At 43.6% G+C, this 20,929-nt stretch overlaps 5 protein-coding genes across 5 annotated transcripts; 2 read left to right on the top strand and 3 right to left on the bottom strand.

Moving 5' to 3' along the window:
• Positions 1–3,316: 3,316 nt before the first annotated feature.
• On the bottom strand, positions 3,317–6,540 carry BDW47DRAFT_114549 (acetyl-CoA synthetase-like protein). The gene is made up of 3 exons (XM_024814676.1): positions 5,710–6,540; positions 4,454–5,656; positions 3,317–4,383 (listed from the first exon to the last, which is right to left on the bottom strand). The coding sequence occupies exons 1-3, from the start codon at positions 6,486–6,488 to the stop codon at positions 3,486–3,488; spliced, it is 2,880 nt and encodes a 959-aa protein (XP_024667158.1). The 5' UTR covers positions 6,489–6,540; the 3' UTR covers positions 3,317–3,485.
• Positions 6,541–7,417: 877 nt separating this feature from the next.
• BDW47DRAFT_121469 (putative phenol monooxygenase) lies at positions 7,418–9,620 on the top strand (the record flags this gene model as incomplete). The annotated part of the gene is made up of 5 exons (XM_024815635.1): positions 7,418–7,552; positions 7,612–7,791; positions 7,862–8,618; positions 8,678–9,148; positions 9,211–9,620. 5 exons carry the CDS (start codon positions 7,418–7,420, stop codon positions 9,618–9,620), a joined length of 1,953 nt encoding a protein of 650 aa, XP_024667157.1.
• Positions 9,621–11,629: 2,009 nt separating this feature from the next.
• Positions 11,630–13,561, bottom strand: BDW47DRAFT_121468 (tricorn protease N-terminal domain-containing protein; the record flags this gene model as incomplete). The annotated part of the gene is made up of 1 exon (XM_024815634.1): positions 11,630–13,561. One exon carries the CDS (start codon positions 13,559–13,561, stop codon positions 11,630–11,632), a length of 1,932 nt encoding a protein of 643 aa, XP_024667156.1.
• Positions 13,562–17,995: 4,434 nt separating this feature from the next.
• Positions 17,996–18,986, bottom strand: BDW47DRAFT_121467 (uncharacterized protein; the record flags this gene model as incomplete). Its single annotated transcript, XM_024815633.1, has 2 exons — positions 17,996–18,418; positions 18,519–18,986. 2 exons carry the CDS (start codon positions 18,984–18,986, stop codon positions 17,996–17,998), a joined length of 891 nt encoding a protein of 296 aa, XP_024667155.1.
• A 489-nt stretch (positions 18,987–19,475) lies between these two features.
• BDW47DRAFT_130198 (uncharacterized protein) lies at positions 19,476–20,132 on the top strand (the record flags this gene model as incomplete). The annotated part of the gene is made up of 3 exons (XM_024817067.1): positions 19,476–19,638; positions 19,692–19,969; positions 20,025–20,132. The coding sequence occupies 3 exons, from the start codon at positions 19,476–19,478 to the stop codon at positions 20,130–20,132; spliced, it is 549 nt and encodes a 182-aa protein (XP_024667154.1).
• Positions 20,133–20,929: the final 797 nt, after the last annotated feature.

Genomic DNA, 20,929 nt, shown 5'->3' with positions numbered 1-20,929 from the left:
AAAATTTTAACTTTTATATTTTTTATAATATAATTATTATTATAAATTAATATAAGATATATTAGCTGATAGATAGCCCTAGTTACTTATTATATTAGATTAGAATAAATTAGTTTTAAATTAATCTATTTAGCTTAGTAGATTAGTTTTAAATTAACTTATTTCTTAGTAGATTAATTTCTAGATTTTTAAACTAATCTATTTAGCTTAATAAACTAGTTTTAAACTAACCTATTTCTTGACAGATTAGTTTCTAGATTTTTAAACTAACCTGTCAGATTAGTTTAAAAATTTTAAGGAAAACTGACCTAATAAACCAATCTATTAGGGCACTGATCCAACTCAAACTAACCTAGTCCAACACTACAGAGACTTATATACACATAACGTATTTCCCAACCAAGCCGCCCACCCCAACCGAACCGCCCACCCCTTCAAAATATCCACATTCTCAGATACTGAGGCTATTCAATCATCCACTATGCCACCAAAAAGATAAAATTCATCAAAAAATTTGGTGGAGCAAGAGGGAAGGCTTTAACTCATAATATCTACTTTAAAAAATAATAAAATTCCAAGTCTTTGTTATGTAGTAGTAGTTTTTAATATATTATACTCTACTCTTCAGGATTATCTAAGCAGCTATTAATATTAGTTAGAATAATATATAAATAGTTATAAACTATCTCATACTCAGGAGGAGGCTTTAATAGAATAAATAATATCTAGAGATATATATAGAGCCTCTTCTAGGTATTCTTATATACAGGAAATAGCTAATATTATCCTTCAGACTAATAATCTAATTATATATATATTTATTAGCAAGAACTAGGTATTAATACTTATTAAACACTGTTCCAAGATTAAGAGTTACTTCGCAAGAAAATATAATTATTAATAAGCTAAATATAGGAATCTCAGGATTATATAGGCCTGGTTCATATAATTATAAAAGCTTTAAATAGAGTATAGTATTATAGAGGAGAATATCTTTAATTTTAATAAAACAGGCTTTATAATAAGTCTAATTACTATTATAAAGATAATCACAAGATCTAGCATGCCTGGAAAGCCTTATCTTATCTAGCCTGGTAACTAGGAATAAGTTATAATAATTAAATATATTAATTCAAGCAACTGGAGTATTTCTTCTTGTATTATTTTTAAAGAAAAGATATATATTAAAGGATAGTATAAAGAAGCCTTTATACTATATAATTAAAGAATTAAGATTAGCTTAAATAGCTGGATAATAGATAAGATAGACTTATAATAGCTTTAAATAATCTTTATACCTATAATAATAAGCTATATAATTAGTTATTATTAGCTGCTTATTTTAGATAGTTATAAAAGTTATCTTATACCTGCTTTTAATAAGATATACTATAATAATAATATTATAATAATTTACATGTCTCCTCACTCTTCTTATCTCTTATAATTATTAGATATTAGTTATTTTAGCCCTTTAAAGCATATATATAAAGCACTTATAAAAATAAAAGTATAACTAGAATCTTAGTATATTAACAAGCTTGACTTCTTACAGGCTTATTTAATAACTTATTAAAAGATCTTTAAGTTTTAAAATATTTAAAATAGCTTTACTACTGCTGGAATATATTTATTTAATTCTTAAAGAGTGCTTGAAAAGCTTTATATTATAATTATATTATCTCCCCTGGAAAGCTATGAAGGAGAGACTTCTACTATCTTCTCTACTCTTATAACTTCTTATATAGTTTATCAGCTGCAAAAGCAGGCTTCATCTATTAAGAAGCTACTTAAAAAGAGCTCTTAAAGCCCCTATACACCCTTAAAACAAGTACTCTAGCAGATTATAAAGGATTATAAGATAGCATTATATAATACCACCTTCTTGATCAAGGAGAATCACAAACTCTATACTAAAAACAAGAAGAAGAGACTAAAAAGATACTAGTTATAATATTAAATAACTCTAAATAAAGGTATATCAGTGCAAGAGGCTAGGAATCTAATATACTAAAGAAATCAGCTAGGAAATAATATAAAGAAGACTATAATAGATTCTATATCTCTATCTTCAAGCATGCTAAGATGTGCTCTACTAACCTATTCTAATTATAATATTCAGGGGCATACTAGAGTCAGATGTCCTACATGTCATATTTAATTATTTCAATAAAAATCGCGTGTTTGGGTGGTTGGGAATAGCTTCAAGTTCTTTAAGCATGATCGTTTTTGAAGGGGTGGGCGGTTCGGTTGGGGTGGGCGGCTCGGTTGGGAAATACGTTAGCCTACAGTATTCCTGATGACTCAGCACCCGCAGGTCTTGGCAGGCAAGCTGCCTGAGGCTGCCGCCTAACAAATCTAATAAAAGATATTATATTATACCTGACTATAAATATCTTTATAATAATAAATAATTATTATTTAATTAATATAATTTTTATGAATTTAATTTATTTCTAGAGTGTCATCTCTAATCCACAAAAACTAATCTGATCCGCACTGAATCTGCAATGAGTTGGATTTGGATAGAGAGGGTTAGAATCTATAGTAGATTTAGATATAAAGAATAAGAATCTATAGTAGATTCAGGGATCTGAATAAGATAAGTTAGAATTAGAATTCCCAATCCACATGTTCATAAAATCTGAAATATAGGGTTAGCTTAATTTTATCCCTTTATATAGGATATTTATATAATATTTTTATATATTCTATATAAGAAATACATGAATTTTATATATATTAAAGAAAAAATATATATTTATATATAAAATTAAAAAGTTTATATAAAACATGTATAGTAGTTTAAATACTGATATAGATATATATATATTTGCACGAGTATTCTAAAGTTAGTATTTTCATGATTTTTGCTTATAAATCAGCTTACTAAGCAGATTCTTAGGTAGACTAGTCTACTTTCAGCTGAGCTTTAGTCCTATATAGCTCTTTTTAGATAAAGATCTTTAATTTTTAGGATTCTGTGGTTTTTACTATAAAATCCACACTGAATCTACAAGTATGTTTGGATACCAGGATCAGAATCCGAATCTACAACAAGTTAGATTCTACCCGGGGAGAATCAGCTCCAATCCGCTCCGAATGACACTCTATTTATTTCTAATATTATAATTTATTATTTAAACTTAGCCTGTGTTTTATTAAGATTTTAATACTTATTTATAAAATTTAATATAAATTAAATTTATTTTTTACTTCTGTAATTTTCTTCTTATAAACTTAATATATAACTAGTTTTTTAGTTTCTATAGATTTATAGATTAGGAATTCTAATCCTAAGTTATTCTATTCAGATCTTTAAATCTATTATAAATTCTAACTTCTCTTATCCAAATCTGCTGTGGATTCTGACCCCTTCTATCCGAACCCAACTCATTGCGGATTCAGTGCGGATCGGATCAGTTTTTGCGGATTGGAGATGACACTCTAGTCCTTGTCCATGCCGTCCCACGTCAAAATGACTTTTAGACCCCTCTCAACTTCATAGCTGCCTTAAAAATCTTTACGAACGCAGCAGCATACTCAGGGTTGAGCATATTTGCATGGATCCCGGGGCATTCATAGAATTCGGCATCAGTCCTCACAAAGTCAACCCACTGTCCAAGTTTGTTGTCCCTCCAATCTTGCCGATTCAATGCCGCGTATCCTGGCGGATCAGCCACAAACACATCTAGATGATCGACATTGCCGACGGGTTCGTATGCCTCCCCATGGACCCTGAAATTCTCTCCGATATCACCAATTCGTTCTAGCAACTCGGGGGTAAGTTGTAGAGCCTGAACTCGCTGGGGGTCACTGATGAATAGGACATATTTCAAGGCTTCCTCGCGGGTCATTTCATGGCTATGCATGTGAACGGTGGCGCGCGCCATGATCTCATCGTCGATGAGCTCAAGGAAGAAGGAAATATGTAGAAGCACGTCTAGCCAGTTCTGGCCTCGGACGTATTGCGAAATATGGGGCGGGTAGTCAATACTGGCTAGGAAGCGGACCTCCTGCCCCTGAGCCTCTAGCTTCTTACCCACCTCGAAGGCAAGCGTGGACCCGAGTGAGTATCCGGCTACCGCGTATGGCCCGTGGGGTTGCACTTTACGGATATGTTGCACGTAAGTGTCGATGGTCTCCTCCATTGTCTCGAAAAGAGAATCGTTGGCATTGTAACCGCGAGTGCGAAGTGCGTAGACAGGCCTTGTGGGAAAATGTGTTGCAAGTGCGATGAAAACGAGAATATCGCCGCTGCCGGGGTGGATCAAGAAAAGGGGGATTTTGGTTCCATGCAGCTGTAGGGGAACAATAGGATTGTAGACAGGAGCTTGCGAAAGGAGTCGATCAACAGATGAGGCAATGCCAGCAACCGTGGGCCTGTTTTTTGCCATATATCATTAGCCTTACTGGAAAGGTAATAGCGGTTGGATGGATGTCATTTTCTTACTCCATCATGATGTCTGACATGGGGATGTCAACTGGTGCTTGCACGGCCTCTTGGATCAGGGCCTTGAGCAGGATGAGGTTAAATGAGGTGATACCCAAATCAAAGATAGATGAATCCGAGCTAATAGCCTCCACAGAAACATTAACGACTTGTGCTAGCACTCTCTGGACCTTCCGTTCGTTCTCGGTCTCAGGCCGGCGCAGCTTAGATTGGCCATATTCCCGGATAACCTCTCTGTCTCTTTTTTCATAGCTCTCGTAGTCGCCCCGCTGGAATGCAGCCCGCACCTTGGAACGAGGGATTTTACCAAGCGAGGTTTTAACCAGCATCTCCACCGGCAGCGGCACTAAATGCCCGGGGTTCCGGCCTGTCACAGCCGCGACGGTCTTTGAGATGGCAGTGGCCGTTGCGAATCGTGCAGCATCATCGTCGGATGCATAACTTGGGGAGTAGACAACAGCGATATCCTCCGTGGGAGACCCGGTGGGGCGATGCGGGAAAGCAACAGTAAATGAGGGTATGAGACCAGTAATACCCTCTTCATCAATGGCGGTTTCAATTTCTGTAGCACTCCATTTGATCCCATTGACAATAATAATGTCCGTGATACGACCGGCAAGGTTCAAATTACCCACCTGGTCCTGCCAAGCCAAGTCGCCTGTCACGAACCACTTGTCGTCGGTGAATGCGGCAGCTGTAGCAGCCGGGTCGTTGAAGTATCCATGGAAAACAACCGGTCCGGTGAGCTGTAGCTCCCCTACTTCACCACACGGGACTTGCTTGTCTTTCGATTCTTGGTCCATCACCCGCATCTTCATTCCGGGGATGCACTTTCCCAGACTCGCAAATTCCAGTTCTTTTGCAGTATCAAGGATTGGCTGGGCATGAACAGCGCCCGCACACGTTTCTGTCATCCCGAAACCAGGACTGATTACTGGGCCGCGGGCCCCGAGATGACATAGCTCGCGCGATATAGAATCACATGCCGCCGTTGGGTTGGCCTCACCTCCTGAATTGATCCGCTTGAGACAGGAGAGGTCTGTCTTAACAGGCGGGTGTGCTAGTATGGCCTTTCGCAGTTGATTGAGGAAAAAATTGGGTGCGAAGGTGTACGCGACTCGGTGAGTGTCAAGCAGGCGTATGAATCGCAGCGGATCCTGCAAAAGTAACGTGGCGGGGATGTGGACTTGCTGAGCTCCGAGACTCACTGCTCACTATTAGAAAATTTGCTTTAGAAGGGTGGAGTGCAAGTGTACTTCCCGGCATGTAGGTGGATTTCACACAGACTTGCGACATGGTCCAGCCCAACCCAGTTTAGGAACACATCCCCAGGCTGGGTTAGATGATGCGTACTCTTGCCTTGGATTGCGGTCAACAACTGCCCATGGAGAAGTGGTACAGCCTTGGCGCTGCCAGTGCTGCCAGATGTCAACATGAGGACAGCCGGATCATCTGCGCATTTCGTGGTTCCAGGGATCGTCCCTGTGTCAGCTGGGGAATTGGAAACTTTGTTGATCAATGACTCTATGGTGCGCAGGCGAAGGCCCTCCGCCCCATAAAAACCATGAAGCAGTTTCTCGGAGGTAAGGATAGTAGGCTGCTTCAATAGCGTCTGTAGATGGTTGAGATGCTTGATACGTTGGGCCGTGTCGTGGACAAACGAGCCGGATATGGCGGGTAAAAGTCCCGCAAGTGTTGCGGCCCAAAACCACTCGATCGTCTCGAGCTGAGTATCGAAATGCAACAGCACAATGGATGAATCCAATACGCCATCGATCATGCTCAGTAAGCGGGATTTCTGCAATGCATTTTGTTGAAGCTCGGCATAAGAAACACAGCAGGGCTTGGCGCTCTCATCCGCAGATGTATAGAAAGATAACCCTCCCTCGGTCACGGCAGCTCTAGCAAGTAATTGGGCGAGGTTGTGTATTGACCTATGGGATCCACATGGCGAATGTGGGGTGCTGCCGGGATTGATTGACTTTGGTGCTGGCAGATGTGGATCTCCGCCATTGTCAATAACAGGAACTGTCATCTCTTCTTGTTATGCGTGATCTCCTAATTAATTAAACAAAGTGTGTAATAAGGAATTTGATTTATGTAATATCACAGCTTGCTTCAACATATTTTGCCCCGGGCAGGACGCGGTATTTAAAAGCCTGGTATACCAAGATGGACTTTCTCTTGAGAGTGATTAATGGTCTAGAGTATCATGACCAGTCTACAGCGTCCTACGTCACCTGAGAATAAAAAGCGGTGAAGAATGTGATATGAGAGACATTTTTCCTATGTTTCCTGGCATGTAATCGGACCTATAGATGTAGAATCCTGTTTCTGGTACCCCCAGTAATGCATGATTAAGACTTTGTGGCGCTAGCAGCAGTATTATTAGTTTTATTAATATAGTAAGCTAAATATAGGCACTTCTCCTATTTAGTATTTGTATTTTATCTTTATCACTATATGTTCAGCTTCTGAGTGGTCTGTGAAGCTCCTTATTTAAGTGTAGGGCTCCTTTATCATAACCCAAAGTAACAAACCAAGGATATCAGTGGGATTAATGGTTATTTAATGTCTCTGCCGTCTGTTGGACCCTGTACCTGTTGTGGGGTTTTTTTCTCACTATAGGAGGTAAACAGGAATGCCGGTAGGACAAACAGCTGATTTGTGTTACAGTACTATGTTTATTTAGGCAGCAACACACCTTGCATACTGATTCAGAAAAACTTAAATCTTGACATGTCAAGTATTCATGACAAAATTACTTTTGCCATATTAGTATAATCTGACCAATGCCAAAGCAACCAAAAAATTCCGGGTCCCTCATCCGTGGTGCTTTATCATGGTATCATGTGAAGAGTAATTCAATATGCAGGACTGCCCACTCGGCTATATATATTAGTATCTAGTATACACTGCTTTTACTTAATTAACTGTGAGAGGAACATTTGTCCAAGTGAGGAAATGACTATTCATACTAGATATACAGTCAAACAGGAAAGGGCACAGGAAAAGCACTTCCTATCACCTCCCCTACCTCGTTTGACCCAAAATTTTGAACAAAATGGCGAAGCGAAGTATGAGATCATTGTTGTTGGTGTATGTGCCTGCAAAAATACCTTTTCACAGAGGATAAGGGAAGCTGACTCCCATCCTAGGGTGGACCAGCAGGAATGATGCTCACCTTGCTTCTCGCTCGTTATGGGCTTGGCGACCATTCTCTCCTTTGCATTGACCAAAATGAGAGTGGCCAAAGCTCTGGCCACGCCGACGCTTTTCAACCCCGGACACTCGAGGTGCTCAAATCCTTGGGACTTGCTGATGACATTATCAATGCAGTATGTAAACACTAGAAAATTTAAGCATGGTTTTTGAAATCTGATGTTTGATGGCTTATCAATTATATAGGGGTATCAATTGTGGGAGACTGCCGTCTGGGACCCTTCGCCAACGCAAGAGAATTTCATCGAACATACCGCTGTTAATCCGCTTATATCTACTGCAGCTCGCTACCCGTTCAACCTCGCTCTTCATATCTCTAAGATCGAGCCCTTTATTGAGAATGACCTTCTGCGCTATCATAATGAAGGGATCCATCGCGGTACGAGACTCAGCAACGTCACAATTAGTGACGACCCGGATTTCCCCGTTGAAGCCATAATAGAGGCTAAGGGAAAATGTCGCACTGTGAGGAGCAAGTATCTCGTGGGTGCGGATGGAGCTCATTCCAACGTGCGGCGTTGCATGGAGCTCCAGCTGGAAGGCAATTCACTTGGCTATATATGGGGTGTCATAGACTTGATCGTTGAGACGGACTTCCCTGATATCCGCAGGGCAAGCTTCATCCATTCGTCAACAGGGTCAGTGTTAATCATTCCACGTGAACAAATTGAGTCAGGTGAATACTTGACCCGGCTATATGTTCAAACTCCAGAAAAGGTGAATGCATGGGATACTCAAGAAACAACAAAGGCCAAGCGAAATAGATTCACACTGGACGACATCCTTGAATACGCCGCTTCTGCTTTCAGGCCATTCACAATTAACCCCAAACCAAACAGGGGGGTGTATTGGTGGGCTGTCTACGAGATAAGCCAGCGTATGTTGAGCCAATTCACTGTTGCAGACTCCGCCGGCACACCCCGTGTATTTTTTGTTGGAGATGGTAACCCTTGTCACTGTTCTCCAAAACCTGTATAAGGATAGGCTAATAATCCCTTATAGCTTGTCATGTTCATAGCCCCATGGCAGGACAAGGCATGAATGTGTCGATGATGGACTCTTACAACTTGGCTTGGAAGCTCATATATTGTATCAATGGTCTAATTCCAAAAACGTCCTCGAAGTCTCTGCTTGACTCATATCACACCGAGCGTCATCCAATCGCCCAACAGCTTATGGAGTTTGACCGGGTCACAGCTTTGATGGCCTCTGGAAAGGTAACAGGGGCTCGAGACGCCAGTGCCAACACTCTTACCTCGGAAGATTTCATCGATAATTTCAAAAAAGGAAGCGCATTCATGTCAGGATGCGGGATTGAGTACCCAGAATCCATAGCTGTTCAGACAACAGCAGAAAATGGAAATCCAATCAGTGGGACTGATTATGCGTCCGGAATCTTGCGTCCGGGAAGAAGACTTTCCAATGTCAAATTGAGGAGGGAAGCAGATGGATCACCGCGAGATCTACAAGATAGTAAGTGGTTAATTCTGCAAATCAACTTTAGCCGTTCAGCGGATTCCAGCTAATAACGGCAGACTTTCCATCTTCTGGACGCTTCAGAATCCTTGTACTCACGTCGACCGATCTTCTTGACCCCCAGGGTACCTCGCCCCAAACACTCAGATATGTCACCGAATCACTGCTTCCTTTTTTTCCACCTTCGACCATAGAGCTGGTAGTCTTGCATCCTGGTCTACCTAGTCGATTAAACCTTAATGCCCTTCCCAGCAGAGTGAAACAGTATTCCGAGATGAGCTTTTATGACGGCTCCAAAATCGATGATGCATATAAGATCTTTGGGGTGGATATCAAGCGAGGTGTGCTTGCCGTAGTCCGTCCTGATGGCTACGTTGGAGTTGTCGCAGAGCTAGGAGATGTTAAAAGGATAGATGTCTATCTCGAAAAGTGTGTTCAGAGACTGCCATTGCTAGGTATAATAGCCTAAATAGTGTAGCTTCTTTGAACTAGCGTTGAATTGAAGCCGGGATTCGCACCACTTTACAATACCATCAACACTTTTTTTTTTAGTAAAGAGAATGAACATGACTGTCTAGTGGTTGTGAAAGATAAACGTCTATTTGAATAATACCTGTTGTTATTATAGTGTTTAACAGATCTATTACCATGGTTAACATATCTGTTGATTCTATAGAACGAATACTATCGATCGCACTCGAGAGAATTCTAGTATACCTTCTGACCAAATGACTAAATCAAATGAGTAATCCTGCTAAGTATGCCTAGTTAACGTGAATCCCTACCGAACCGGCCACCCCCACCGAGCCGGCCACCCTGTATTGCATACAAAATATCTCATTTAATTATCTTAATATCTCAACAACTAAGAGATGAAAAGAGCTGATACTTTTATAATAGCTTTAATATACTGTAAAGAAGTAACATATTGAGATTAAATTTAAAAAATATTATTTATATGCTTTATTACATAGAGTATTAAAAAATACATGTGTAATTAATATTACCTCAAGAATTAATCATTTTTATGAGTAATAATTTGTATTATAGTAGATATACTATATTATTAAATTTATACTCTAAATTTTATCTTCTATGAATTACTCGTTGTCAAGATATCTAGATATAAAAATGAACATGTTATGTGCAATACACAGTGGCCGGCTCGGTGGGGGTGGCCGGTTCGGTAGGGATTCACGTTACCGTAGTTCATACTTATATATTTCTATATATCCCTATTTATCCCTAAAGATACCTAAGGATACCTACATATACTTTTCACATTTCGATCATATTGACAAGCAGCGGACAGAAAGTAGCAAGGGTGGGGCTGGGACATGTACCACGGTATAAGAAATATCAAGAAGAGCTACGCTTCCTAGACTAGGCCTCAAAAGGATATATTTGGATAGAATGGATTAATTCAATAGATCAATGAATGAAATACATGCCATAGTAGTCTTTGACACAATCTATCTTGGATCAAAGGTCCTGACCCAAAATCCAACCTAGTCTGGGTCCGGGGTAAAAGCTCATCACCCAGACCTACCCGCAGACCCAGCGACTTGGGCTCTGAGAAATCTAGTTTTTATTCAGGTTATTGCTTCAGAGTTCCACTGGCTGCTTTGGAGAGCGTCTTACTTTGGAGTGCCTGCGAGAGGTGGACTATACTGTAATGCTCAGCGCGGCGAGCTCTGAGCCCGCAATATTAGGATATCATTCTCTCGCTCTTTCCTACCTTCCCCGTCTCGATGGAGTCGTGGTGACTGAGCCTTTCGATTGACTTGACATGAAAAAGACTGTGACCAAAGTGCCCCATATCATTGGCAGCTAGGAGGTCGAAGGTACACTCTTTGCACTATTACCATTCAGAACTACCACCGAACCTGAGCTTCTACCGTATCTGGATGTAGTTTTATTTCCACACAGCGCGAAGAGGGCCCTCAAGCAGTTTGTTGACCTGTATGTTAACACTGATAAAAACAGCGCGCCCACTGGGGAGAACAACAACATCTATCCTGAATTTAACTAGTTGGCGGCAACTAGGCGTAGGATCGGGTTCCCCACTGGCGGAGGGTCAGCGTAACCTGCGATGGGCGCCTTTACGGAGTAATGTCTATGTCTGGTGTTTTATTGTCTCTTGTATTGGTGTTTACTGTATCTATATTCCCCCCCGTAAATTACCTTACGGCTGATTTACTCTTTCTAGAACAGTTTGATATTAGCCCGGGATCGTTGATCTCCCTGTCAAGATCTATCCGCAAACACGTTGTTTCAACTTAGAATCCAACTATTCCACTCTTTTATTCTCGGAGGCTATATGCCTCTCTATCCTATCCAGAATCCCCTTCTTCCATCCTTTTCATAGCCCGACTACATAAAAAAAGACAAACTGCAATGTGTGAATGTGGGTTTTTTGTACACAGTTGTTAGGATGTCTACTTGGCACTCAGCTGCCATTCTGCCACTGCCCTTGCATTACTGGTCCAAAAAAGCGTTGGGGACGTATACTGGCATGGCATCTTCCCAAAGACTATCCGTCAAGACCTTCATGTTCGAGCCATCCATATCCATGATCATGATCTGGCCATAGGGCTGGAACGTGTTATCGTAAGTCGCGGCCTCTGCCTGGAATCCCCACATCCCACTTGACCACAAGATGCGACCATCGGCCGTCCAGACGGCGTGTGCATCGTTGGCAAACGACGTAGTGAGTACAGTGAGATCCGTTCCATCCGGACGAATGATGCACACCTCGTAGTTCGAGAACTCATCCCGGGACAAGTCGGTCATGTTGCGAGTGAATAGCACCCACTCCCCGTCCGGGGAGAAATACGGCAAGTTATCACGCTCCGTAGTCAGAGTCTTAGTCTTGTTGGTCTCCAAATTCAGCAGACGCAGACCGAGACCGGGCATCCATTCGCGGTAGACGATCATTTTGCCGTCGGGAGAGAAGCTGGGGTACCCCTTGTTGGTTGAGTTGCCGAAGGTCAGTTGCTCGAAGCTCGATCCATCTGCCTTGGTCCGGAAGATCCACCCGGGGGCTTTGTCACGGCTCTGGAACCAAGATCCAAGCCCGAATGCGATCCACTCTTCGTCCATCGACCATGCAGGCTGAAACGATCCACCACCACCCCTGGCCACCGTGTCTGGGTCAAGGACGCCTGATGCGTCCGTATCAAACGCAATAACAAAGTCTGGATCGTCGGGCGCCGAAACCGCCACCGAGCTGTTTCCAGGATTGCCGGTCTGCTTGGTGGTAAAGGCCAGCTTTCCCTGGGGGGAGAGTTGGGGGAACACGTCCATGAAGCGGTAATCCCACTCGGAGTCCCAGGACCAGAGCTCCTTCTGCAATGGCCGAATATCCCACCCAGTCTTCTCGTAGACAACATATTTGCCGTCGGCAGACCACGCCGGGGAACGCATACCGCCGAGGATCTTTTTCGAGCTAGAAGTATAGTGAATTCCGCCAGCATCTCCACCCTTTATCAGGTATCCGATGTCGGTATTTGAGACATACTGCGGGTATATCTTGACACCAGATGTATTGGTGTGTCGAACAAAATCGTTACCAGACTTGAAGTTTACTGAAACGATCTGGCTTTCCGATGAATTCACGCTGAAAGCTGTCCTCGAGTCCCATGTTGCTTGCAAAGTCATCTCGTAGCATACAATCCGCTTGCCGTCCGGGGAGAATCGGGGCGATCCGTAGGTATGACCCGACTTCCCGTACACCTTGCGAAAACCAGTGCCCTCGGGCGTAATGGCGTAAAGAGCCAGTTCCTGCGTATGCTCCCAGCCCGAGCCATCATCGTGACCTGTCCACGCAGTATTTCGGTCCGAGGAAAAGACGATCCATTCTCCATCGGGCGACCAGGCCGGCGCGAAGAACCCGTTCGGCGATTCAGGCTTCCCCGTAACGCCGGTTTGATTGGTGAGGTTTCGAACCACGCCGGTCTCAAGGTTCATGAGCCAGATGTTGGAGGTGTAGACGCCGGCGGTGGACGCGTAGGCGACAAACTTCCCGTTGGGTGAAACAACCGCCGCGTCTTCAACAGAGGGTGTAGTAGCGACTGATTTCAAGCCGCTACCGTCGATGTTGACCATGTAGACATCGGAGTTACCGTCACCATTGCGTTCAGTGGTGAAAATAACTTTTTTATTGTCAGGGGAGAATGATGCGTGGTATTCGAACACGGAGTCGTCGCCAAGCAAAGAGCGTTCGTTGGAACCGTCCGCATTCGCGATAAACAGTTCTGATGACGAGGGGTTGATGCGGTTCATCAGCATCACACCCTTCTTTCCTGGCACGGCGCGAGGGACCACTGCACCTGAGTGCGGGTTGATGCTCGTATCAACATCTTTGGTATCTGCCAGGTTCGCATAGGGGCAGGCGGCTCGACACAACATGGGAGCCACCAGGGCCACAAGAGAGAAGAAGAACATTTTTTCGACACTAGATCGATTGGTGGGGTTCTAAAAAAAAAACTAGGTAGATTTTGCGGCTGTTCAATCTTTATATACCAACATCCTGCAGACACTGGGAGACAACTTGGGGTGAAACAAAAAAAGGAAAAAAGAAAAAGAAAAAAAGAAACTAGAAACAAAAAGAACGAGCCATGCGCTTAACTAATTCGGTGGACGGACAAATTGACATGACGATCGGCAAAGATTACCCTGTTGACTGATTTTACAAGCCATACATTGAATGGCCAGACTTCGCCTAGATGAGCGATCGGCTCAATATATTACCTGGAATTGATCGGGTGCTTCTGGGATAGAGTGGAATTTCATCTGAGCCGAAGAGCGGTGCCCAAGCTAAAACTTACAAGCATTGCCTTTCAGAGCCTAGAGGTGGACCCCATCGCTTGGGCCCGCAGCGAAATTCCCTTATCTGATCGGTAGCCGAGTTACCCGGTGTTATCAGATTCGCAACTTGATTTGTCTCTCTTCAGTAGGGGTCTTGCTAAAAATTCAAGCAGAAGAAGCTAATGAGACCTGAAAAGCATCGATTGGTTCTATTCCCTGAAACCAATGATTTGGCGGTACGGACTTGTAATTTAAAAGAAAAGGGCGCACTCTAGCCTACTGATAACAGTTACTGTTCCGCCTAGAGTCACATTAATGAAATTAGGAAGTGACCCTGAGAATGGTTTACATCAAACTGGTTCAGTTTTAGTCCAATTCATTAGTAACACTACTCTTTTAATTGCCAACTAGTGTATACTTTTGATACTACTACACCAAAATGTTGACGAATACTTGGTATGGGGCTTAACTTGACTGATATTTCAACATTTGAATATCGCACCTCTGTCACTATAACACACCGTGTTTTGTAATATTGCCCCATTTTAGTACTCGCTTAGAAACTGTCTAAACTATGAGTGTCACTGAGTAATTGCAGCTAGCCTTTGTTTTTTGATGGAGTCTTCTACTGGATGAGCTAGACTCTCTTTGGGTGGATTCTCATAGGGCAATCACATACAGCCCTCTAGAGTCAGTGAATCTGACCATTTCTTCCATCTAATCAGGGCTTAAGATATAAGTGAAAGTCCTGCTTTCTCATTCCTTATGTCTATTTTTGCTGTTCCATATTTCAGAATACCTAGCTCAGTAACCCACCCTTGATAATAATTCGGGTGGTACAATCATCATGTACGGGTAAACAAGATCAAGTTCTATTAATTCTCATTAATGAAGTCAATGGTCGTAGCCAGCCTGAAGACATGAAACCAACAGGGTCTAAAAAAGGGCCTAGTCACAACATGCTTGAGGGAAAATAGATCCCGAGAAATTATTCAATCTCCAGGGACCATCATGGAGCAATCTGCGATCGCGGTCATGTATACAACCCCGTCATAAATTTCCATAAAATGTACAGAAAGAGGTGTTGGGTGATGGCTGTGGAGGAAGAGGGACTCGCTGCATGTAGCTTCTATTGGATGATGTCGCGCGCGCAACAAATGTATATTTGTCATTGGGTAGCCAGGGTGGTGAGCAGTTCGAGGTTGTAAAGCAAAAGCGCCGAGGCTGAAATACATCGCTCCTGGTCGACATCCGCGATCATATTCGGGTGACCAACTCTTGAGAGAGGTACTATAGTGTACTATCGGGGTGGTGCCCTGACCCCGCATGGAGCTGCTGTGCATATGTATGCCCCGTTGGATATTTGTAGGCCAGGTCCTCCAAGATCATGGCAAGCACGGAGTAGAATACTGTCGGGGATGCATGGAAAGAGGCAGAATGATGTTTCTTTCCGGGTTTCTCAGCCTGTCAATCGAGGCGAAATTTGCTGTGGCACCGTGATCGAAGTCTTGCAGCAACTGCCGAGTGAATTTCTCTGATGGCAGACTAGACCCAACGAGCATACTCCCAACCACCGGAGACCCTGCTCGGGGGCATGCATCTCCTGATTAGTGTAGGCTACTCTTCGCATCGGCGCACCTTGACCCATCTGGGGGGCCCCTACTTGCAACACTCTCGCCCCAGCGTAGAAGTATCCTATATTTCGAGTAATAAAAATTGCTAGACACATTTGCAGCTGTTGGAGAGCGTTCTACCACACGGAGTGGGGGGGTCGCGGGACTTGCATTTGGAGCAGTCCATAAAGTTGAGTCAGTGCTGGATTATCCCACCACATCCGGCGCATGGTTGTCTCTACTTTCCCTAGTGAGGCGCAAGTAGTTCTCAAATATCTGAGATTAACTCAGCTTATCATTATCCGACATCCCTAGCATACAGTATAGCTAAAATTATGGGTATGAATACCACTAAGGATAACCAGTGGCTCTAGTAAGAGACTTTACACATGAACACAAACCTAGCACTTAACTAAACAAACCAGGAGACACAATTCTTTTTATCTGTAGGTGTGCTTATGCCACGTGTGCATACTGATTCATGAAAAACTATCAAGCTCACCATCCCTATCAAGCTGACCATCATGTATAGTATACAAGATAACTATTTTTCTTACTTACATATCTTGGCGATGAATTATTTTTGGAATCTAAGATTGGAGGTTTAATCTACTAAAGTACTATCTATTATGTTCAAAGTTATAACTTACTGAGAGAGTTAATTTTTTGAGTAATATTATTTATTTATAAAATTTAACTGTCTTCAGAGATCTAATTACCAAATCTAGGATCAAGATTATATATACTACAACCTTATAGCTTATTCAAGGCCCCAGCTAGTATAAAATAATCACTTGCTAGATTCCTATAAAATGTCAGAACTCAGGAGCAATCTGTTCAAAAACAAGAAGCTATAATATACTATTATATAACAGAAGAGTGTTAATGGTAATAATTTATTATGTGAGAATAAATCAGAGAAATATGCCTGAAAGGGACAAATTCCTTAATGACTTTTAATTCGCCACTCTCCTGATTGCAATCGTGACCTGTCCCGCAATAAAGCTATTTTCGGGTAGTGGTTATCAATTAATACAGCATAGTGAGAAGGAGAGTAAGATATATAATTACAGGGCAGCCTAGGATAGAGTATAAAGCTTTATTATCCACCGACTCGTCCAGAGTCATGAATATAGCATGATAGACACCGTGTATAGGAGAGTCAATTCAGCAATAATCTATAGTAGGGTCATAGTAAGAGTTGCAAAGGATTTGCTAATGGTTCTTGAATACCACCGCTAGTAAGGATTGATTAAGCAAGCTAGGACAGGACAATGAGGACTACCCCTACTACTACTCCCCTAATCAGACAAAATTAGCAACCCAGGCATCCATGGCCCTCGCTCCTTTCCAACCCCCCTGGATACTCTCCAAGCGGGCTTCACATGCATCTCATGATATAAGAATCACTACTTATTCTCTCTTATCACTAACTTGCTCCTCTACTTCCTATTTAACAGAGAAAGAAAGATAAGCAGAGACTCCCATTATCTGTCTAATAACCTTGCACACGAGTCTCACTCTCCAGCTGCTAATTAGTAGCTAGAGCTAGTTTGGTAAGCTACTCTAGCCCTAGCACCATGCGAATATTCAATTCACTATTTAGTTTACAACACTCAAGCACTGCCTGAGTGAGCATAGCTAATACATGAGACTAGATAGAGAAGTATATTACTACCAGCGATCACTCAGCAATAAGAAGGCGCTTACTATATTACTTAAGAGTCTGGAGAGTAGAAAGTATGAATAAGAGAGAGATATAAAATCATAGATAATAGGCGAGCACTGTTGTATTAAAGACCTTACTCTTACTAGCGAGCGGTGAGAAAGTAAAAGTGAGAGAGGGTAGAGAGAACAGGTAATCCAGGGATATTTATTAGATCCAGGTAATTTTTCTATCCAGAGAGCCTCGAAAGATGTGATCCTGTGCTTGGCCTGGAGTATATGAGGCACTGGCAGGATTTATATGTTAGTTACTTTTTACTCATACCACTAGAATAGGCAGCACGAAAAAAAAGTGAGAGGATTTACTATAATCTAATCCCACCAGATTAATTATTATAGTCACCTGGGATCACCCCTGCTGTAAAATTAGTATGGGGGTAAGCTCATGCCCAATTACCCTGCTTTTCAGATCCACCCAAGGCAAGGGGCCGGCCCCCGAATTGTACCTTTTTTATAGAATTCTTAGAATTGGACATTGTACCATCTGACAAATTGGCCCTGCCTACTAGTATTAAATGTTCGACTTTGATTCCATGTGCGGAAGAACCCTCAGCGCAGCAGGCCGTCTGGTCAAGCGACGGTCTTGGGGCTATAGGTGACCATTGATATGAAGAGTCACGCGGCATACCTAAAGACTAGATCTATTCTACGTGAACAAGAATTCAAATGAGAAGAAAATTTAGCTACCCTACTCCCCTTATTCACTTCTTCTCATCAACTGGAATCCCAATCTCGGCACTATATCAATCTGCATAAAGCTCACATGACATGCCACGCGCTGGCACCTCATCTCTACTACTAGACTCTCCGCTGCGCTGGGACAGGCAAACTCCACTGTTGTGCTGTTTGGCTTGGCGGTGAGGTCTAGCACGCCAAGCAACTCTCCGCGCACAGGAAGGGTCGAGTATGATAATGTGTCATAATCGAGCTCCTCCATACTGGAAGAGACGGTGGATGAAGTGGCCGAAGGTGCAATAAGCTGCCAGATTTCTATTTCTGTTACATCGCCCTTGATGGTAACATCGTCGACACGCGCAGAGAACTCGGGAGGCGGCCGCCAGGAGAGCGCACAGGCGTTGACGCCGTTAGAGGGGATAGGGAAGCGCATGATTGTCGAGTCCTTCTCTCGCATTAGAAGTTGCACACAAAGCGGTAGACACTAAGAGTAGGTGGATGGCTCATTGAAAGAGATGAGGAAGGAGCAAGTATACAAAACGAACCTCAACTGTAACGTAAACCTGCACACCCTGTCCCCACACGGCATCCTTCAACTTCCGGCTCACCCGTACAATTCTATCCGGCCAAGCGTGGTGGTAGACCTGGCGAGGGGGGATGGATTCCGCTACCCTGTGCAACCCCAGTCTAGCGTCGCCATAGGGGAGGGCCTCGAGTTCGGAGTCAGAAAATGGGTAGGCATGGTATTTTGATAGCGTAGTGGGAAGGAGAGCAATGTTCACGGCCGATAGCAACGCTAGGGCGAACGAGAAGTAGAAGATGAGCTGGAGAAGCTGGGAGGGCTTGGATGGTGCGAGGGCGGGGAGGTTGTCCGAGCCTTTCAGCAAGGGGGCAGAGTGGTCATCCTCGGAGAAGGAGCGCTTCTCAAGAGCTGCGCTGGAGCCTTCGCCATCATCGTGTAGCGAAAGGGGAGCATACTGGGAACAGCTGGGCTTTGCTTTGGAGGTGGACATGTCGAGGGGCGGTCAAAGAGTAGAGAAGAGCGAGCGAGAGGTTGAGAGAGGGGGCGCTGTGGGTGGAAGCAATCAATGTTAAAGCAGACGGTGGCACCTGTGCTAGATGATTGTCTAGGAAGTGAAACTGCAGGACGGCTGGTACGCCTTACTGCTCACCGCGCTCGCCAGAGATAGTAGGGTTACATTCCATCTGAGACCTAGCCCTTCTACATGGTCAAATACACACCGTACATTTATGCATCCATCAGGTCGCATTGACGCGCATCGTGGCCAAGGAGGTAGGGAGAAGTTGACATCCATAACTGTCTGCCCTGATACCATTGATACCATCTGACGTCACCTAAATCGGCGACTGGCCATTTTTGGGGTGTAATGGTGACGGCTCCTTCTAGCTGGTATGAAGGGACTGAAGGGAGTTAGACTGACTGAGCATACTTGATCTTGCCCTCGCTCTGTGTACCGTGCTGAAATGGGCCTCTAATCACCATGTCCTCCCTCCTAGCCACAATCACGTTCCTATTTACACTCAGCACCAGAATCAACCTCACTTCTGCCGCGCACGCCGGCTTCCACGTCCAGTTCCCATGGATGACCCGCGGTCCAAACCCCAAGACCCGCCCAGAAATAGATCAGTACAGCCCTTTCTGCAGTGTGCCCCCCTCTGTCCCCAGTCTAGCAGCGGCATAGGTTAATACAGAGAAGGGGAGATAGTGCATAACCCCCAAGGCTACTACCGTGGCTCCCGCACTTTCCTGTCGTTCTCCGGCCATCCTGGGGACCTTGTGACAACACTCTATAGTCGAAATCGAGTGCCAAGGAAGAGAGAGGACTTCCCCTACACCATCGTGCAGGATGTGCCCATTCAGCCTTCGGGGCAGCTGTGTGTAAACGTCACGATAACATTTGAGACCCAGGTCGAAGAGATGGGAGTCATGTACTTTGAGGCGAGGAACCCAAAGACAGGGAGTGTGGAATACCATGTCAGTCACTACGGCAAAAAAAAAAACAGTAGAGCTGCTACTGATACAAAAACAGTGCTCCGACGTCAAGATGGATGACGACGAGGCTCTTCCGGAGGAGCATCCGGCTATGTGTGCGGCTAACAATGAGACGCTTATCCCGATGCCGGATGAGTACCTGTGAATGCAGGCTGGAGAGCTGCCATGCCCTGCAATGATCTTGTGTAGTTCGCCTCCAATAAACGTGCAAATTTGCGCTTCTCCCTCATCTTGACATACGATAGCTCAACGCCACAGCACTGAGTAACTTGGAATAATACAGATATCTATCATGCTAGCTCTTCTATTTGGTTCCATCACTTCCAGATTAGTCCTCGTAGTGCTACAGCTAGGTATAGTGTAAATGAACAAGCCGACGCCCCGGTGCACCTTCGAGACGTGATTTCATCAGCCATACTGAGAAAGGTTACCTATCTAGAAAACGAGATAATCGTGAGGTATGTACTTGAATCAAATCCAGATAAATGCATAGTTGATGTATAGCCTTGGAAAGGAAAGCGAAACAGCGTCATGGCAAAAGCAGCGTCGTAAAAAGTAGATTGCTCGTTTAGACAGTCAAGAGAAAACGCAATCGGGTCTTAGTCGCCAGGTTCTATCATGCTATGCATGGAGATGGGAGACTGGACATATTACACGTACGTTTGAAACAGACAATCGAGATACTGCTTGATATTCTCGCTTCATATAGATGTGTACTGCTATGTAAAGACCGTGGTGAAAATAATAAGCTCAAAGAGAAAGCGAAGGTTACGGGCTCCGGCGCCTGAAAAACATGTTATAGATGTTTGTGAAGCTCGTTCCATGCGAAAACCCAGTTATCCGTAGCTGAGCGGTGCCCCAACTTGTATGGTCTTAGTTCTCGTGTGCCATTTCGTCATGGTTTATTCCGTACTTGTGGCGCTTCTCGTGTGCCATCTCGTC

Source organism: Aspergillus candidus, assembly GCF_002847045.1.
Source record: "Aspergillus candidus strain CBS 102.13 unplaced genomic scaffold BDW47scaffold_111, whole genome shotgun sequence".
In the NCBI taxonomy this organism is placed as follows: domain Eukaryota; kingdom Fungi; phylum Ascomycota; class Eurotiomycetes; order Eurotiales; family Aspergillaceae; genus Aspergillus; species Aspergillus candidus.
Note: the sequence above shows the minus strand (reverse complement) of the source record. Positions and strands in the feature narration are given on the sequence as shown.